General features: G+C 41.8%; 2 protein-coding genes across 3 annotated transcripts; one reads left to right on the forward strand and one right to left on the reverse strand.

Moving 5' to 3' along the window:
- Nucleotides 1-4,938: 4,938 nt before the first annotated feature.
- On the reverse strand, nucleotides 4,939-7,018 carry LOC135932917 (ictacalcin-like). Of its 2 annotated transcripts, XM_065470665.1 has the most exons (4): nucleotides 6,910-6,964; nucleotides 6,511-6,655; nucleotides 5,456-5,601; nucleotides 4,939-5,245 (listed from the first exon to the last, which is right to left on the reverse strand). In XM_065470665.1, the coding sequence occupies exons 3-4, from the start codon at nucleotides 5,591-5,593 to the stop codon at nucleotides 5,105-5,107; spliced, it is 279 nt and encodes a 92-aa protein (XP_065326737.1). In that variant the 5' UTR covers nucleotides 5,594-5,601; nucleotides 6,511-6,655; nucleotides 6,910-6,964; the 3' UTR covers nucleotides 4,939-5,104. The 2 variants fall into 2 exon arrangements, with proteins under 2 accessions (XP_065326737.1, XP_065326736.1); XM_065470664.1 differs by lacking the exon at nucleotides 6,511-6,655 and having other exon boundaries at nucleotides 6,910-7,018.
- Nucleotides 7,019-7,400: 382 nt separating this feature from the next.
- LOC135932568 (tripartite motif-containing protein 46-like) lies at nucleotides 7,401-9,975 on the forward strand. Its single transcript, XM_065470050.1, has 4 exons — nucleotides 7,401-7,523; nucleotides 8,678-8,824; nucleotides 9,582-9,677; nucleotides 9,934-9,975. Exons 1-4 carry the CDS (start codon nucleotides 7,401-7,403, stop codon nucleotides 9,958-9,960), a joined length of 393 nt encoding a protein of 130 aa, XP_065326122.1. The 3' UTR covers nucleotides 9,961-9,975.
- Nucleotides 9,976-20,984: the final 11,009 nt, after the last annotated feature.

Genomic DNA, 20,984 nt, shown 5'->3' on the forward strand with positions numbered 1-20,984 from the left:
TATGATTGTCCTGCTGCAAAACCCAGCTGCACTTCAGAGCATGATCTGATGGCTGGACATTCTCCCTCGAGATTTACTGGTAGTGAGCAGAATTCATTGCATAAATTACAGCAAATCGTCCAGGTCCTGAAGCAGCAAATCACCCCAGACTGCCATGCTACCACCACCATGTTTGACTGCTTTGACTGATATTCTTTTTATTAAATGCTGTTGTAGCTTTACACCAGATGTAATGAGTCTTAATATCACTGTGGTTCACCAGAGTCCCAAAGCCTTAGAAATGTCTTTGTGATCCCTTGCAGACTGATAGATGATTATTACTTTTTTCCTCTGGTGTTCTTGCTACCAAGGGCGGTACAAAAAGGCCAACGACTTTATCACATAGAACCAGGTTTGTTTAGTCTTTCCCCTTAATAAATAAAATCATCATTTAAAAACTGCATTTTGTATTTACTCGGGTTATCTTTGTCTAATATTAAAATTTGTTTGATGATCTGCAACATGCAAGAGTGACAAAAAGGCAAAAAAATAAATAAATAAAATAAATCAAGAAGGGAGCAAATACTTTTCACAAGCTTGTCTTATTTTAATGTTCAACATTTCTTTCTCATTTATGCTGAACAGCTGATTGTTTTATGTTATCTTGTGTATGCCTGCTAAACATGATTGCACAACACATTTGCTGATTCCTTGTTTTAGAGTAGCGAGGGAGAGATAATCTGTCACTTCCTGTCTTATTTGATTGGAATGAAAACTTGCAGGTTGTAAACCACTAAACCACATGACTTGTCTTTATTGCCAACAATGCACTACGGTAGAATAATATGCAGTCATGTTAAAAATGTTTTTGCAGACATATAAAACTTAAGTAAACTCTTACCGTTTCCATGGGAATTAAGAGGGCAAGTATTAGCTAGTTGCTGCTAATCAAATGCGGTTGATTAAATGATCGTAAGCAAGTGTGAGCACCTCTATAAAAGCAGATATTTTGGCAGTTTCCTGGTCTGGAGCATTCAGGTGTGTGTTAAAAGAATGCCACATTCTTGCCAAAGTGCAAAGCTCACAGAAACTGCAACAGTCCTTCAACTACATCTCAGACTCTGCCTAGTTAGCATGAACAAATGTTAAAGTTCATGACAGTACAAATAGAAAAAGAATGAACAAGTACAGCTTGTTAGAACTGTTGCCATGAGAAGGTCTCACAAATTCAAAGTGGAAATGTTAGGCCATGATGCTCAGATATGGCAAAAAACAAACAAATCATATCAGCACAAATACCTCGCACCAACTATCAAGCACAATGGTGGAGGAGTGAGGGTTTGGTAATGACTGGAAAAAAAATAGGTGCTATAGTAGGCCAGAATCTTTGTAAAACTCTGCTGGAAAACCATGCGGACCTGGGGCTTTGTTGTTTGGGAGATGCTGTGGGGCTTCTGGGAATTTTGGACATTGAAAGAGGTGAATCCAGATCCACAATCTGTCATGTAGTTTCGGTAGATTTATCTTCTGCAATGTCAGCGCTGGAAGGATTAATCTGTGTGGAGTATAAAGCTTCATAAAAGACTAAAAGATTTATTTATTTGTTGTGGATCATGAGTAATGTTCCCAGTGGAATCCTTCATAGAATAAATAGTTGTAGTTGTTTTTTCTTTATTTAGCTTTAACTGTTCTCTTGTTTTTGTTCTACTTCTAATAAAACCATTTAATCCCTGCTTTATCTTATGTGAACAGTAAGATATTATTTTCCTCGCATTACTATCTTTCCTGTTTCACACAGAAGACATGACGAAACTGCCGGCAGGTCATTGTTATCTAAATATATTGCCCATTCCTTTTTATAATAATTAATGAAGTCTTGTTTTTCAAGTAATGATGTTTGAAATCTCCAGCTTCTAATTAGTGGTGTGACTCTTTTTTTGTGTCAGAGAGACAGACGCAGGTGCATAACCACTGATTGTGATGATAGTCATTGGGCTTGTTTTGCAGCCACAAGATTTGGGCACCTTGCAGTCATTAAGTTGACTAAGAACTCGTCTGTGTACCAAAGTATTCTCGAGTCAATTGTGAAGCCAATTGTCTGACAGCTGAAGCTTGGCTGAAACTGGATCATGCAACAGGACAATAAATGTAAGAACAGCAGCAAATCTCCAACAGAATAAATGAAAAAGAAAAGACTCAAAGTGTTACAATGACACAGTCAAAGTCCAGACCTCAGCCAGATAAAAATATTGTAGTGGCACTTTAAGAAGGCTGTGCAAAAACAAATGCCCACAAACCTCAATGCACTGAAGCAACATTGTAAAGATGAGTAGGCCAAAATTCCTCCACAGCAATGCAAGAAACTGATAAAGTCATACAGAAAGTGATTACTTCAAGTTATTGCTGCTAAATGTGGTTTTACAAGTACTGAATCATCGGTTGTAGGTAGTTTTTCACAGGACTGCATAGAAGCCTGTGAGAAATTATTTTTCACATGACTCAAATATCCATCGTATTAGTACTGTGAACGATTGCCTAGAATTCCAAAGATTCATTCATTGATTAATTTTCAAGATAAATTGTACAATTAAAGTAGCAAAAGTGGGAGATGGATAACTTTTTGAAAATACTAGCACCACTGCCACCGTGAGATGTTTTTTTATTTACTATATGCAGCAGTGCAACACACACTCTAACTATGCAACAAAAGCTATGAAATAAACAGGAATGCAATATTATGCCCCAAGTATTAATTCATTTTCAGTCTTACAGGAGTTACATAAATGTCACACATGCAAAGTCATGTGCAGTCATGTGCTGTTGTCATGTTTTTCTAGGAAAATGGGAAATAGATGCAGTGATTTATGGAGACCTGGGCAAAGATACATGGAAATACAGCACAAACAACAAAAACAGAGTTTGAATGATCCAAAAATCTTTGGTATGACCACCTATTCTTTGACATATTAGAGTAGTTTTCTAGCCAATTCTTTAAGTCGTCTTCAGGATTAGCTCTCCAGGTTTCTTTAATGACCTAAAAAACATTTTTTGTGCTGTTTTTTTTCTGTTGTCTGTCACAGTTTTGTTGCAATATACCTTCGCCTTATAATATTTGTGTAATTTAGTATATAGCAGTCTTTTCTCCTTGCTTTCCTATCTTAAGAATGACTTCTTTATAGCTTCCTTACACTGAGACTATTTCTAATGAGGATTTGGAGCCACTGAAAGGCCAGGGACACCTTCAGAAAGTCTGAAGCACTATTGCTCAAGACAGCACCCTATTTTTGCAGGATAACAAGCGAACAAGGCAGAGTAGCTAATTCAAACAATCAAAAAAAGTACAGCGGTTAAAATAAGTTTTGAACACGTCACCACTTTTCTAAGTAAACATATTTCTAAAGGTGTTATTGATGTGAAATTCTCACCAGATGTCAGTAACAACCCATCACATCCACACATGCAAACAAATGAAACCACAGATATCCGTAAACTGTGTATAAAACTGAGAAATGACACAGGGAAAAAGTATTGAACACGCTTACTGAAATTTATTCAACACTTTGCACAAAAGTCTTTGTTGGTGATGACAGCTTCTAGATGCCTCCTGTATGGAGAAACTAGTCGCATGCTGTGCTCAGGTTTGATTTTGGCCCATTGTTCCACACAAACACACTTCATATCCTGAAGGTTCCGTGAGCTCCTTCTGAACTCTGACCTTTAGTTCTTTCTATAGATTTTCAATTGAATTCAGGTCAGGTGATTGGCTGAGTCATTCTAGCAGCTTTATTTTCTTCCTCTGAAACAAACTGAGAGTTTCCTTGGCTGTGTAGTTGGGATCACTGTCTGCATTTCATCTTCATTAGATGGCAGCAGATCTTTATCAAGAATGTCTCGGTATATTTTTCCATCCTTCCTTTGATTATATGAAACGTGCCAGTACCGTACGCTAAAAAACAGTACACATCCCGACGACGTTCCCACCTCCAAATATCACTGCTGATGTGGTGTTTTTGGGGTGATATGCAGTGCCTTTTGACCGCCAAACATGATGTGTATTAATGCATCCTAAGAGTTTTGGGCTAATATGACCAGATTTTCTTCCAGTATTTCACAGGCTTATCTAAATGTTGTTCAGTAAACTTTAAACATGCTTTAACATGCTTTTTCTTCAGCAATGAGCATGGATACAGGCCATGGTGGTTGAGTGAATTACTTATTGTTTTCTTTCAACTCTTCAGATAATTCTTTTCACTCCTCTGCTTGAAATCTTGCGGGGAGTACCTGGTCGTGGCCGGTTTATGCTGAAATTATGTTCTTTCCACTTTCGGATTATGGCCCCAACACTGAAACCTTCAGTAGTTTAGAAATTCTTCTTTAACCAATGAAATCAGTATGTTTTGCAACAATAAAGTTGCAAAGGGCCTGAGAGAGCTCGCTAGTTTTGCCCATCATTAAATGTTTCTTGTGTTTCTTCATGCATTCAGTACTTTTTCCCTGTGTCATTTCCGAATATTACACATATCTTAATTCATTGTGTGGAAATAGGTTCCAAATGGAAACCCAGAGTGTGTTAAATTTAAGGATGTATGATATAAGGATGTTTTGCTTAAGAAGTTCAGTTTTTATTAGTGAGATCAGGCTTGTGTTCTTGCTTCTTTCAAAAGTTTCTTCAGTGCAACTTCAAAAAGCCTGCTCTAGTAGATATTTTCAGTTCTGCATCTCTGTCAGTGTTGGTGACATCCTTCCTGTCAGAACTTGCAGTGCTCCTTTCCTGAAGACACTTCAGGAAACTTAGAAGATACTTCAGCTGCAAAGCTTGAACTCTGCTGATAGAAACATTTTGTTTTTTGAGGGAAACATTCTTGTTATCATAAGCCTTCCAAAGATTCTGCAATTGCTCAGTACTGCAACAAATAGTTCTCCCAGTTAATGTAAGAATGCACAAAATGCAAACTAGTCTTTCAGAGAGAAAAAAAAAAGATTTATTTCATTTTGGATTTCAGTATAAGTTTGACTTCACTGTCATATATTTGTGTTTATATCTTCTTCAAAACAGCTGTCAAGGGACACTTCCTGTCACCGAATGGCAGCTCTCTCAGCTGGCCCCAAGGTGGCGCTCGGATCCTTATTTTTTGGTGAAGAACTCGTTGCACAACATAGTGAGGCAGGCGACCAGCGTGACATACTCTTGAAAATCCACAGTGCCGTCCGCGTCTGCGTCCAGATCCTTGAAGATCTTGTCTATTGCTGCCTTGTCAGCGGTTTTCTGCAGTGGAGAAAAGTGTTAGCTTGAATTTAGACACTAAGTGATCATAAAACAAAGAACTGCTCAGCCTACTTCTGCTCAAATAGTTGCGCAAACCACAGTGGAAAATCTGTGTATTTTCCACTCTCTCAAAGTAAAAGTTCTGCATCAGTATGCCAGTGTTTTCAGGCAACCTACTGGGTGTGAGATAGAGGGATAGAGACCACTCACGCCAAATACGTCTCCAAGCTCATTTTGAAGAAGATCCTTCAGCTCTCCCTTGCTTAGGGTGAGTTTGTCTCCCTCCTTGCCAGAGTATTTATGAAAGGCTGCGATGAGCATGGCCATAGCTTGCTGCAGTTGAGACATGATTAGGGCTAGTTTAGGGAGACAGAAGGAAAACAAAATGTTACGTCTGAGACTGCAGTGGTATTTGTTTATGCAGGAAATCCGAACTGATTAAAGAATAACGTTTACACATAATTCTGCTATGACTCATTATCTGGTGCAGATTAGGCTGAATCACGTGGTATTGTGGTCAAATTTGGGATGTTAACAAAGGACATCGTTGATATTTGGAACACGAGGAATTATTTAGAAGTAAACGAGGGGAAGAAAAGGGGAATAGGCAGGGCCTGTTTGGTAAAACCAGAGTGAAAAAGATTGAGTCGTTTAACCCTGTGAGGTCCATTTTAGGTTTGCCTAAAATAATGATGCAGTGAAGCTCCTTTCAGTTACTTTTGAACCACTTCTACAAATTAAATTGCTAATATATTTAAATTCTGGAATTATACATGTATACATGCAGTAAAACATATGCATGTGCAAGTGCATAATGGAGGTCATAGCAGAAAACAGTGGCTGATATTACTGTTTGTCTTTGCCAAGGTTTCTCTGGGTTCTCAGTGGAGCTTGATAAAAATAAACTCAAGATTTCCACCTGGGCCCCACCACTCTTATTTCCCTTTTCAGCGGTCTCTAATGTAGCGTCTCTGCCAAGTGACACAGGACATTGTTATGGCAACAGCAGAAGGAGATAAGGAAGCAGGTTGCAGCTTAATTAAAGTCCCCAAAGCAACATCAGATGTCTGTTCTTCTAACATAGTATATCTAAATTATGCGTTCTTTCCACTTGACTGTATAAACCCAAGAGATTTGCTAGTGGTTATGTTGTGAGTCATACAATGCTTTTCCCTCTCTAGGGTGCGCTAAGCTGAGGAAACTTTGGCATCAGAGAGTTTGGAAACCGAAGGGAGTTACAAGGAAAGAGAGCACAAAACCTGTACCGCAATATTCCTCAATTAGGTTGCAGTTAAAGGTGAGAATCGCTGCTATCCAAAGAAACCTTTAATGCCTCCGTAAAAATGAGTTTCCAAACAAGTTAGTGGGATTCAGCCAAAGTGAGCTCAGTCTTTTGCAGCATCAAGTTTCCTAAGCAAGAAGAGAAGTTTAAGCATTAAAGTTCACATGGATGTGACAAACTTTGCAGTTCATCAATACTTTTCTGCTAATGCTTAATGTGCATGGATATAAAACTAACTGTAATGAGCATTGCTGGATTCAAACAAACAAACAAACAAACAAACAAACAAACAAACAAACAAACAAACAAACCTGGAAAAGTTTTCAGAGTAAATAAAAGCAGATAACAAACAAAAAAAGCACTTGGAGGATTTTCTACTCACCAGTGCTGAGGTTTAAGACAACTGGACGCTACTGTTGATCTTGGTAGAGCTGTTGTGATGAACCAATGGGTGGCAAAGATGCTTTATACATCACCACACCCAGTATCCCTCCCCCCTCCCTCTAGAATACTCCTTTCATTTCCAACCACTCCTCCTTCCTTCATTTTTCCTTCAACATATTCTTTAACAAACACGACACTCGTGTGCTGATACTTTGAATGTTTGCATTTGAGGATTTGGAGAATTCTAAAAACTTGCAGCATGTTTTACAAAATGTTTCTTACGTTATGATCTCAGGACTGCTTTTGAATCTGGAATTGCTGCAAAACAAAAGACAATAAAATATGAAATGTAAAGTTTGGGGTGCTGTGTCTTTAAGAGGACTCTTTGCGTGAGACAATTAAAGTAAATTAAATAAATAATGGTCATGTAAAAGTCGAATCAGCCGTTGAATCCCTGATGCATGACCTTTACATGTCATGCATGCGGTCATGCATCAGGGATTTGACGGCCGCTCTCGCCGAGCGTCCCGCTTCGCTCACCCAGGCTCTGGAGGGGGCACGGCAGAAACGAGGCGAGGCACTGGCTGCTCAATTGGCGGAGAGACGTGGCTTGTTGGAGCATGCTGGGCTCATGGCATTCATGGAGGAACTGTTGAAAGAAACAGATCAGCCCTGTTTTGTGCAGGCTTCTTGCCAGACTCATAACAGGTTTCCCTTTTGTTTACGTTGAGTATATCACTCTCTGATTTGATAGAATAGATCTTAGATTAGCTCTTTCTTTCTTTTTTTTTGAGGGGAAATCTTCAGAGACTTCTCTTCGTGCATTCTTCTCTGCTTTGTTTGGCTTCAGGGTAGAGGAAGCAGGCTTAGAATGTATAGGAATCATAACTTCATTGGTTCCAATATAGGATTCATGTTTTATAATGGACTTGTTTTTCAGCTGATCATCTTGCCAAATAAAGAAACAGCATAAGCAGTGTTGTCAGTAAATCCAAAGAATAGCACAAAATGTGTGTATTGTCAAAATTTCCAGTACCATATTTTTATTCTTGGAGTTGCTTTGCATGAGTCTTATTTATATAATACTAAGCCCCTTTGTTATTTTCTTTCTGTAACAAGCTGTTTTAGCTCTCTTGCACATTTGGGCCTACATTCTTATGACTGGCTGCCTATTTTATAACATTTACTGGGATTATTTGTGCAGACCCTTAACTCATTATTTGAAAGTTCAGTTTATTGTTGCATCTGTTATTGTAAAAGTAAATATCCATCAGAGAGGAGGCAGCAGACATGAAGTCTTTTCTTACACTTTTTAACAAGACATGCTTTGCTGAGGGTTTATAAGTATTAATTGTATATGTTGTTAAATAAGTGGTAAACTGAGTGTAGTTATATTGCACTGCATTATATAGAAAGTGTGATTGCCATGCGAAGCACAGTTCAAGTTGCATAAAGGATAGTAATTGTACATTACTGTAAGACTGCATAGATGGAACAGTTATGGTTTCTTTCCATGTGCAAAATATGGATTTCTGACCCACTTAGATTATAACATCACAAAGAAGAAAATACAGAGACCCCTTTACATTTACTTTACTTTTGTTTTTCAGAGCCCTCCGCTGGCTCTTGGCTGCTTAGCAAAAGGCAAAGCAATAAATTACCCAGGCATCCTCACACTTGTGTGCTACATTCCTCTGTTTTCTTCCACTCAGTAAAAATGTGCCTCAGATTAAACTGTTCTCATCTGTTTTGCCTGTCTCGCTCAGGTGCTGACTTGTCCAGAACACGACCAGGAGAAGCTGCAGTTCTATTGTCGGTCATGTCAGCGGCTGCTCTGCCCCCTCTGCAAACTGCGCCGCATTCACACCGGACATAAAATCCTTCCAGTGGCCCAGGCGTACCAAGCGCTGAAGGTTTGACTCACAATCTGACATCTATCTCTGTCCTGCACAGTGAAAGGTTTACTAGAGGCAGGAATACACACAAAGCAAACATGTAGTAGTGAAGCCAGCATATGAGCGAGCATATATGTGAATAGTGTGAAACCCTCCATTTCACACATTTCACAGTTTAAAATAATATATTATAGTAGTCAAAGATTGCTTCTCTGCTTCCTCTGACAAACAAACTGAAATCAGCTGATTGTAGCACAAGTGCAAATGCAACCGATAAACAGGATCGATTGGTAGGCACACTAACAATTCCAAGGAATTGGACTAGAGAACCGGTTCTTGATTCCCGTTCCTATCTATCCTTCCATCTTCCTTCACTTGTCTGGAACACCTCACCCAGGTGCCATCTGACAAGGTCAGATAAACAACCTCGACTAGCTCCTTTTGATTTGGAGGAGTAGCGACTCTGCTCCAAGTCTTTCACACAAGTCTGCAGAGATGAGATTCTGAGCTATCAAGGAGGAATTGTTCCACCACTTAGACTTAGTCTAGATCTCTAAAATAGTTTTGCACTTCACTAACATTTGAAATACAAACACCAAATATAATGAAGGTAAAGATAAAAATGATGCAGTGCTGTTTAAAAAGCTACAGTACTGCAGTTTTAACTGTTAGACAAGCATAGTGTGCAAGATAATGCAGATGTGTGGCTGTGTGAAACTGATAATCCGTGTGCATTTGTTGTTTCTGTGTCACTTATTTGGTGCTAATTTGACAGGAGAAGATTACAAAGGAGATGAACTACATTCTGTCCAACCAGGACACAGTTTTGGCTCAGATTACCCAGCTGGAGAGTTCCATCACACAGACTGAGGTGATTAATACTTCTGGCCCACAAAATCTCCCTGAACATGGGATTAAAATCAGTCAGCAGCCACTGCAAGTATTTGTTCAGCTTGGCTGTTTAGGATTGGATACTATGTACAACTGCTGCATGTTTCATGCATAACTCCAAAAATGTGTCTTTTGTCAAAGTGTTTTATAATGTTATTTGGACCCTTTTTAAGAATGTACCAGCAGAAGCCTGGTGTTAGTTCTCCAAACTTGTCTTTGTGCTTTTTCCTCACCAGGTAAACAGCGTGTCGGCCAGAAAGTAGCTGGCTTAGAGCATCAGGGATTTGACGGCTGCTCTCGCCGAGCGTCACGCTTCGCTCACTCAGGCTCTGGAGGGGGCACGGCAGAAACGAGGCGAGGCACCGGCTGCTCAATTGGCGGAGAGACGTGGCTTGTTGGAACACGCTGGGCTCATGGCATTCATGCAGGAACTGTTGAAAGAAACAGATCAGCCCTGTTTTGTGCAGGCTTCTTGCCAGACTCATAACAGGTTTCCCTTTTGTTTACGTTGAGTATATCACTCTCTGATTTGATAGAATAGATCTTAGATTAGCTCTTTCTTTCTTTTTTTGAGGGGAAATCTTCAGAGACTTCTCTTCGTGCATTCTTCTCTGCTTTGTTTGGCTTCAGGGTAGAGGAAGCAGGCTTAGAATGTATAGGAATCATAACTTCATTGGTTCCAATATAGGATTCATGTTTTATAATGGACTTGTTTTTCAGCTGATCATCTTGCCAAATAAAGAAACAGCATAAGCAGTGTTGTCAGTAAATCCAAAGAATAGCACAAAATGTGTGTATTGTCAAAGTTTCCAGTACCATATTTTTATTCTTGGAGTTGCTTTGCATGAGTCTTATTTATATAATACTAAGCCCCTTTGTTATTTTCTTTCTGTAACAAGCTGTTTTAGCTCCCTTGCACCTTTGGGCCTACATTCTTATGACTGGCTGCCTATTTTATTACATTTACTGGGACTATTTGTGCATAACCTTAACTCATTATTTGAAAGTTCAGTTTATTGTTGCATCTGTTATTGTAAAAGTAAATATCCATCAGAGAGGAGGCAGCAGACATGAAGTCTTTTCTTACACTTTTTAACAAGACATGCTTTGCTGAGGGTTTATAAGTATTAATTGTATATGTTGTTAAATAAGTGGTAAACTGAGTGTAGTTATATTGCACTGCATTATATAGAAAGTGTGATTGCCATGCGAAGCACAGGAATCACATACCTAATCATCCCTAATCATATAATTACAAACCTATATAACTCCAAAAATGTGTCTTTTCTCAAAGTTTTTTGGACCGTTTTAAGAATGTACCAGCAGAAGCCTGGTGTTAGTTCTCCAAACTTGTCTTTGTGCTTTTTCCTCACCAGGTAAACAGCGTGTCGGCCAGAAAGTAGCTGGCTCAGAGCATCAGGGATTTGACGGCTGCTCTCGCCGAGCGTCCCGCTTCGCTCACCCAGGCTCTGGAGGGGGCACGGCAGAAACGAAGCGAGGCACTGGCTGCTCAATTGGCGGAGAGACGTGGCTTGTTGGAGCATGCTGGGCTCATGGCATTCATGCAGGAACTGTTGAAAGAAACAGATCAGCCCTGTTTTGTGCAGGCTTCTTGCCAGACTCATAACAGGTTTCCCTTTTGTTTACGTTGAGTATATCACTCTCTGATTTGATAGAATAGATCTTAGATTAGCTCTTTCTTTCTTTTTTTTTGAGGGGAAATCTTCAGAGACTTCTCTTCGTGCATTCTTCTCTGTGTTGTTTGGCTTCAGGGTAGAGGAAGCAGGCTTAGAATGTATAGGAATCATAACTTCATTGGTTCCAATATAGGATTCATGTTTTATAATTGACTTGTTTTTCAGCTGATCATCTTGCCAAATAAAGAAACAGCATAAGCAGTGTTGTCAGTAAATCCAAAGAATAGCACAAAATGTGTGTATTGTCAAAGTTTCCAGTACCATATTTGTTTTTTTTTTTCTGTAACAAGCTGTTTTAGCTCCCTTGCACCTTTGAGCCTACATTCTTATGACTTGCTGCCCAATTTATTTACTGGGACTATTTGTGCATACCCTTAACTCATTATTTGAAAGTTCAGTTTATTGTTGCATCCTTTATTGTAAAAGTAAATATCCATCAGAGAGGAGGCAGGGAACACCCTGGCTAGGTTCAAATGTAAATATGTGAAAGGAAATAAGGAAAGCCCCACATACAGCACAGTATCTGGAAATAAGAAGGGTTGTCACTAATGTGCTGTTTATGTTTTTTTTATTACAATAGAAATATAGATTAAAAACAGTCTTATCTTTTATTCATTAATTTTTCTTTTTCATACATCCTTCAAAACTGTGAGTCTTCCTCACTGTCCCTCCTGAAAGCCTTTGTTGATTCCTTCCTTGCCCTCTGACGCCGGGGTCTGCACCATCCTGGCACTTTTCTGTAGAGTATCGCCGTCGTGGTGTAGTACCAGGAGGAGCGTCCAGAGGTGGGATCAGAGGAGGACTGGCTGCTGCACGCTGGGGCTGGCAGCGATTGGACGAAGTGAGTGGAAGCAGCGCTGTGATTGACAGGTTGGAAATGGACAGTGTGTACGTGCTGCGGGTGAGAGGCTGCAACAAGGCGGGCTACGGAGAGTACAGTGAGGAGGTGTACCTGCACACCCCGCCTGCACCAGGTGAGGGTACACACCGAGCTTTTTAGTTGTCCTTATTAACAACTGAACAGGAAGACTTTGTCACAGTGTAAACACACCCAAACAACATGGCTGTTTGAGGAAAAAAAAACAAACCAGAAACATGTCAAACTAGTTTGACGTGAGGTTGTTTACATGCATGTCACGGATTGTTGTGGGAAAGCAACCACACCTTGAAACTGGACTACAACCAGTTTTATACCATATATATTTTTGGGAGTCAATGTTTTATTTATGAGATCTTATCTGCCGACTCAACATTTACCCCAATTAATAATCATGACTATGACACCAAGCAATTGCATCCCAGTTTAAAGTGCACTGACTTTCAGGCATTGCTTCAAAAAGGTTCAGATGGTTTCCTGCATAAAGTCTTTTGAATTTTCTGCACAAGCAGCCTCTGTAAGCACTGTGACTTTGTCAGAATTATCACCTTATGATTGTATCTCTCTTTCTGATACAATAAACATGCTGTGTATAACACTGTTGTGTAAAAGTATTCGCCCCATCTTTCTTAGTTTTCTTCATATGACACACTTACATGTTTCAGACCATCAAATTAATTTTAGTATTAGACGAAGATAATGCAAATACAAAAAGCATGTTTTTGTATGATGATTTAAAGTTCTTAAATGATGATTTCAATTATTAGCGAGGGGGAGAAAAAGCTATCCAAGCCTACCCGGCCATGTGTGAACAAATAATTGCCCCCTGTTACGCCCCAGTCTAGGGGTACAAGAACATAACATAAGAGTTGAAAAGGATTGACCCCGCCCTGGTCCCCAAAACCATACACAGAGGGAAAACCAATTGCTTCGTGAACAGTGGTTTATTGACTAAACTGAAGCGTGACTCCGGGGTGAACAAAGGCCAAAATAACAAACAAAACCAGCTTAATCAGTCAAGGAGGTGCTACCTAAACCCTACGTGATGAAAAGAACAAACAAAAGACAAATGCTACGCCTATCTTCCTAACTGAATAAACAGGAGGAAACAATACAGAAAACAACAAGGCAGCTCCAGGATAGCCTGGATTTTGGCCAGAAGGGGGCGCACCTGACCCTGACCCACCTGCTTCCAAAGATAAACCACAGTGGCCTTACCAAAGTCACATTTGGCAAGATTTAGGGTAAGGGATGCATCTTTTAACCTTTCAAAAATTTCAGTGAGTGTTCCAAGGTGTTCTGACCAGGTCTCCGAATAGGCTATAATGTCGTCTAAGTACACTTCACAGTTTTTGACACCACCTAAGACAATGTGCATAAGGCGTTGGAATGTGGCAGGGGCATTTCGAAGGCCAAAAGGCATGACGGTGTATTGGAGAAAGTGATCAGGGGTAACAAAAGTGGAAATTTCAGATGCACGTGGAGTGAGGGGAACTTGCCCATAACCCTTTAATAGATCCAGCTTGGTGACAAACTTTGTGGAGCCAACCCTGTCAACACAATCCTCCATGCGGGGAAGAGGATAGGAGTCGGGTTTGGTCACACTGTTCACTTTTCGAAAATCAGTACAAAAACGTGGGGTTTTGTCTTCCTTCGGCACAAGAAGGCATGGGGAACTCCAGGCACTCGAACTAGAGACAGCTGGACCATTTTCCAACAACTTCTTGTTGAAAAGTGCACGTTTGGTAGGGTTCACACGATAAGCATGTTGTTTGATCGGAGGGTGGTCACCTACATCTATATATCATGTTCGAGGACAGTAGTGCGAGACGGCGTGTCAGCAAACAGGGATGGGTAAGTATTGATCAGAGAGCACACATCGTTCTGGGCAGCCTCATCTAAATGTTTTAGGTGGGATTTTAAATTCTCCAATATTTTAGAGTTTCTGAGTCGGGAGCAACCCTCAGCACAAACGAAAACTAAGCCATCACTTTCTGGGTTATACTGAGACGGGGATGCTGGCACAACTACCGGCACGGCAGACAGCGCAGCGGGGGATGAAGAGGAGTTTACACCTCCATCACGAACAAAATAAGGCTTCATCAGATTAACATGACACACACGACATTTTCTCCTACAGTCTGGGGTACCTATAACATAATCTGTGTCACTCAGTTTCTCTTCAACAGTATAGGGCCCACAGAACTTTGCCTGGAGAGAGGATCGAGGAACGGGTAGGAGAGTCAGTGGCGGTCCTAGCCTGTTTGGCTTTTTCCATAGGCAATTCAGCTTTCTCAGGAACAGCTTCAGAACATAGAAAAGAGTCAGACAAGTCAACATCACTGTATTTGCGCTTGTGGGCGCGCGTGACAACACAGGCAGGAAAAACAGAGGGCAGACTGTCAGCAGCAGGTTCAGAAACAAAAAAAATCTACGGGGTTTTCAATTACTTCAGGGATTGGAAAAGCTTTCCCGTTGGCTAGATCATTCCCAAGAATCATAGTAACCCCCTGCACGGGCAAGCGAGCGCGCACCCCAACTGTTACCGGGCCCGAAACTAGAGGTGACAGTAGGAAAACTCGAGTTACTTGAAAAAGGCAACGCGCTTTCCAAAATGAGAGACTGGGCATCCCCAGTGTCACACAGAATTGCAATCGGCACTCGATCCTCCTCTTTTCCAGTCAGTGAGGCGAACCCTTTTGAAATGAAAGGTCGGTAACTGCTGTCAAGACCATCATTTCCTGGTTCATCCCTGACGGGGTTAGGAGTAGAGACTGACCGAACGAAACCAACACTTTTTGGCTTTTTAAATTTGTGAATTTGTGAATTTGTGAATTTGTGAATTTGCTCTTTGCGATGAAGTGACGGACAATTAGCAATGAGATGGCCAGTATCATGGCAATAAAAGCATTCTCGGACAGTCATGGGAACCTGATCAGGGCGTGTTTGACACTTAGGAGAAACCCTCAAACTCCTCGCAGGTTTTGACAACGGAGCACATTCACGGCACACAGCTGAAAACGTAGCGCGATGGGTCAACACAAACTCATCTGCGAGAACAGCAGCTTTAGACAATGAATCCACCTTTTGCTCATTGAGATACACAACAACATTCTCTGGAAGACACGTTTTGAATTCTTCCAACAGAGCCAATTCTCTTAGCTGAGCAAGGCCTTCACTTTACTTGCAGCTAACCTTATCAAACAAGAGTCTTCTCCCTGGCAAACTCTACATGTGTTTGGTTGGCAGATTTTTCACATGACCGAAACTTCTGGCGATGTGCCTCAGGGACTAGCTCATAAGCCCTTAAAATAGTGGATTTCACAATTTCATAATCCAGACTGTCATCAATGGATAAGCTCGCACACACTTCCTGTGCTTTCCCCACCAATTTACACTGCAGCAACAAACTCCACACATCCTTGGGCCATTTCAAAGTGGTTGCGATGCGTTCAAAGGCATTGTGGGGTGGCTGTGGCTCAGGTGGTAGAACAGATCAGCTACTGATCGGAAGGTTGGTGGTTCGATCCTTGGCTTCCCCAGTCTGCATGCCAAATATCCTTGGGCAAGATACTAACCCCGAGTTGCCCTCCGATGCATTCATCGGAGTATGAATGTGTATGAATGTAGTTTACGTTGCACTTGAGTTTAGAAGTGCTTGTATGAGTGGGTGTGAATGAGGCAGTTGTATAGAGCGCTTTGAGTACTCCGGGAGAGTAGAAAAGCGCTATATAAGAATCAGTCCATAAAGTAAGAGTCAACCTCACTTTCTCTGAAAGGTGGCACTAAAGCAATTTGCTTGCTTGCTTGCATCAAATTGGTCAGAGGAGAATGAATCAGAAGGTTTACTCACAATTTTGCTCACTAGAGGTAGAGGTAACATTGCGTTGTCGGGAAGGATCCAGCTCCATAGCCCTTATGCGGAGATGCATAAGCTCAACTTCTTTGGCTTTAGCCTCAAGCTCCACCTCTTTCAGGCGAAGGGCGAGCCTAAGATCCTCCGTAACCAATCCTGATAATTGTCCGACTGGAGCCTCCGCCCCTGGCGTCATCCGTCCACTGGCAGCTTGTGGGATGGTTGGAGCAGCTTCTGCTCCCACATACACCACCAAACCTCCAGTCGCCTCAACCGGCCGAGGTTTCGACTTTGCAATTACCCCCTTTCCCAACAGCTGTGCTGTCAGACACTGCTTAATTTCTGCCTTTTTTGCATTCAAAGGCACACTAACATTAAACAAATTTGCCACCAACAACAAATCGATCCAACTTATCTATGGTGGGTTGCAGTGCAAAATCATCCACGTCAAAAGTCATTGTGGCTATTTCAGCCCCAACACTACAAGAAAATTGCCAACCAAAAACTGTAGACAACCTACAAAACACAATGAGCAAAAAGAATGGCAAAAGAAAAGAGCGGACAAGCCCCCACTTTATGTTACGCCCCAGTCTAGGGGTACAGGAACATAACATAAAAGTTGAAAAGGATTGACCCCGCCCTGATCCCCAAAACCATACACAGAGGGAAAACCAATTTTTTCGTGAACAGTGGTTTATTTTCTAAACTGAAGCGTGACTCCGGGGTGAACAAAGGCCAAAATAACAAATAAAACCAGCTTAATCAGTCAAGGAGGTGCTACCTAAACCCTACGTGATGAAAAGAACAAACAAAAGACAAATTCTACGCCCAACTCCCTAACTGAATAAACAGGAGGGAACAATACAGAAAACAACAAGGCAGCTCACCCTTTCAGCTTCAGTGACTATTTACAAGGTGCTATTTACAAGTGAAGGCTAATTTACACACTATATACAAACTCAATAGGTCAAGAGAATCACAAATATCACAGAGTTTGGAGGTCAGGGTCAGGTCTGCTGCTGGTGTCAGTTGCTGCCCCAGGACAACTGCTGGTGAGGGATTTTGAAAGCGACCACATGATCAGGGGACCAATCAGCAGCTGTCAGCTTATCCAGTCAGGGACCTGCAGAGACTTAAAGACACAGAAAAAGAAACAGCCACCAAAACACATTATGGCCAGGGCCATAACACCCCCTAAACCTAGTCATTGGTTGTGATGGCAGCAAGAACTGCAATCCAGCTTTTGCAATACCTGCCAGTGAGTGATTCTCCCAGTCAGTCCGGCTCTGGAGGACCTTTGTGGCTGCCCAACTGACTTTTTCGCCGCTGCCCTCTGTGAAATCTTTGGTGATGACATACTTCCATCTCCTCCAGAACTTGACAGAGCTCACCGTACATTAGCCCCAAAGCCGAAACCGGGCGACCGACCACGATCAGTGATTCTACGCTTCCACAGGTTTCAGACCAAAGAGCTCATTATCAGGGAGACGCGTTGGAGGGGTGTTCTAAACTACTGGACCAGCCGATTCGCATCGTGGAGGATTACTGCCCCGAAGTCTTAAACCAGAGGGCCGAGTACAGAGAGGTGATGGCAGAGCTTTACAATCGAGGCCTGAGGCCCTCATTGGCATACCCTGCCCGTCTCCGTTTCACCTTAGCCGGAGGAGAAAGGAGGTGGCTACGTTCCGTTGAAGAGGCCCGGCGATACATCGACAACCACCCTACTGTGCAGCCCGCACTTTTTTTTCTCCTCCCTTTTGTTTTTTAAGCACCCTACAACCTTTTCAAAGGGCCTGGACTCACCGTCAGCGCCTGAGATACGGTCAGGTGACGTAGCGTTTAAATTCCATACCCTCCTGTTCCATCTTAACTCAGAGGTAGAAGTGTTTATATATTTACATTTATTTTATTTTTATTTAATTTATTCACTTGCGTTGCCTTAACTACCACTGTTTGTGTAACTATATCCCGACCCCCTTTTTTTCACTGTTTATTTCTCTGGGTGCGTGTTTGCTAGTATTTTTGTTTGCTCGTTTTGCTATGGGGTTGCTTTTCCATACATACCCATACCTCTGTACTGTGCTGTTTACTCTAACAGAGTGCGCTGTCGGTCTTCCCTTGTGTTTTGTTTTTGGTTTTTTTTTCTTCTTCTCTTTTTGTCTTCATTCTCGATCAAGGTTTCAAGTGCATTTTCCAGACTTGAGTAAGAGCCAAGTTAGTAGTAGTTCTGATCTGGAAGCTGTTTCCTTTTGGAGGAATGCATGTTGTATGGGGGAGCTTGAGGGGTTCAGGCAGGGTTTTTTTCTGTGTGTTGTTGGAGGGTCTCTCTCTTTTTTTTTTTTATCCCACAGAACTCGTATGGGGTGTTACTCCATGTTCTATTGTCTGTGAAGGTTCTCAGTCATCCAGGTCATCGTAGTCTAAGGAGCTTGGAAAGAAAAGCGTCTGGACTTCTTAAAGTTGCTTGAAGACGTTTCACCTCTCATCCGAGAAGCTTCTTCAGTTCTAAGGTCAAATGGCCGAGAGTCCCAGATTTAAACCCAGTGGGAGTATCCCCCCAAAGAGGGACAAAGGACCCCCTGGTGATCCTCTAATCACATGAGCCAAGGTGTGAAAGCGGGTGTGGGACCTAATCAGCCAGGGTTTCGGGTGAGCTCATTGTTAAACCTGGCCCCACCCTATCATGTGAATTCCTGAGGTCAGATGGCCCAGAATGTGAGTGGGCGTTAAGGCGTCTGGGAAGGGATCTCAAAACTGGATTATAGATGGCAGACAATTGGTGTCGTAAACCACCGCCTCTGTTCAAAGATGGTCGCTCACAGTGGACATAGATGGCCTCTTTCACTCCTCTTTCAAACCATCTGTCCTCTCTGTCCAAAATGTGAACATTGGCATCCTCGAAAGAGTGACCTTTATCCTTAAGATGCAGATGGACTGCTGAGTCTTGTCCTGTGGAGGTGGCTCTTCTATGTTGTGCCATGCGCTTGTGAAGTGGCTGTTTGGTCTCTCCAATGTAGAGGTCTGGGCATTCCTCGCTGCACTGTACAGCATACACCACGTTGTTAAGTCTGTGTTTTGGAGTTTTGTCTTTTGGGTGAACCAGTTTCTGTCTGAGTGTGCTGCTGGGTCTGAAGTACACTGGGATGTCGTGCTTGGAGAAAACTCTCCTGAGTTTCTCTGATACACCGGCTACATAGGGGATGACAACGTTGTTGCGTCTGTCTTTCTTATCCTCCCTCGCTGGTGTCTGATCTTCTTTTCTGTGCATCTTTGCTGACTTCATGAACGCCCAGTTGGGATAACCGCATGTTTTGAGTGCTTCCTTTACATGTGTGTGTTCCTTCTTTTTCCATGTTCTATTCTGGGCTTCACCCATACTTCTCTCTCATCCAGGTATGACAGACTGCTTATACATCCCTTCATTATCTTCCTGTAATCTTCCATGATTAGTCCCTTAAATCTGCTCAGCTGGAACGTTAAAGGTTTAAATCATCCCATCAAGAGAAGAAAGGTTTTTGCACACATTAAGCAAGAAAATGCCTCCATCGTCTTTTTACAAGAAACCCATGTCAGAGGTTCGGATAACTCATGACTTATGTCTCGGTGGGCGGGGCAGCAGTTCCATTCATGTTTTGAGGCCAAGGCCAGAGGAGTATCTATTCTCATCAGCCCTAAGGTTCAATTCGAACACCATAACGTGATTTCAGATCGACACGGTCGTTTTGTCATTGTTTCAGGAAGGTTATATAACACACAGGTAGTTTTGGTCAATGGATATGCTCTTCCCAGGAGGGTGGCAGCTCTTCCCAGGAGGGTGGCACGGTTCCCCCCCTTTGGTGGTCCTCCTTGGGTCCTCGTACTCTGGGGCCTCTGGATGTCTGGGGCCTGGATCTCCTCCATACCTGCTTCATGCCCTGGGGGACGAGGCTATGGCTCCCCACACTCCCTAGCAGATCGTTACATGGAGAAACCCTGCTGAAACTGTATTTATTATGTTGCTCTTTTTTGTTTGTTTTCTCTTCTGTTTTTTTTCTCCATACAGGTGATCCAGGTGTTTTGTTTGTTTTTCTTTCTTTCTTCCCCCCTTTCTCACCATCTCTTCTCCCCTCTATTTTTCTTTCTCTCCCTCTCTTTCTTTCATTCTTTCTCCCTGTCCTATCCCCCAGTCATGTCTGTCCCGTCTGTAACAACCGAAAATAAAATAAAATAAATACATAATTATAATAAAGGTCAATCAAATGGACCAATATGGCAAGGCCACGATGATCCACTTGGTAAAGTAAATCTGCTTGGCATCTTTCTTGGCCTTAAGACAACAATTCTGATGGCTAAAGATCCAAACGGGACAAAAACAAACAAACAAACAAACAAATAAACAAAAAAAACAAACATCTTTTTTCTAATTTACCAGACCTAGGCTCGTACTCTTTGATACTTGGCGGAGACTTAAACTGCTGGTTGGACCCTGTTTTGGATCGATCCTCATTAAAACCAGCCTGTCTGAGTAATTCGGCCTCGCATTTTCATTCCTTTCTTTCTACATATGGGTTTAGGGATATCTGGCGACATCTGCATCCCACCGACAGGGAGTATTGCTTTTTTTCCTAATGTTCATCACACGTTTTTTTGGGATAGACTACTTTTTCTTAGATAACTACTTGACTAGCATTGCAAGTGCTTGTGAATACCGTGCCATAGTTATATCAGACCATGCCCCTTTAATTCTGACTCTTTCTATGCCCGACCTACCTAGAACAGACAGGAGTTGCCGTTTTAACCCCATACTACTATCAGATAAGACCTTTCTGGAATTTATAAACAACCAAATTAAACTCTTTTTAGACACCAATCTTTCTC

This window comes from Pelmatolapia mariae, linkage group LG22 (assembly GCF_036321145.2).
Source record: "Pelmatolapia mariae isolate MD_Pm_ZW linkage group LG22, Pm_UMD_F_2, whole genome shotgun sequence".
NCBI classification, from domain to species: Eukaryota; Metazoa; Chordata; class Actinopteri; order Cichliformes; family Cichlidae; genus Pelmatolapia; species Pelmatolapia mariae.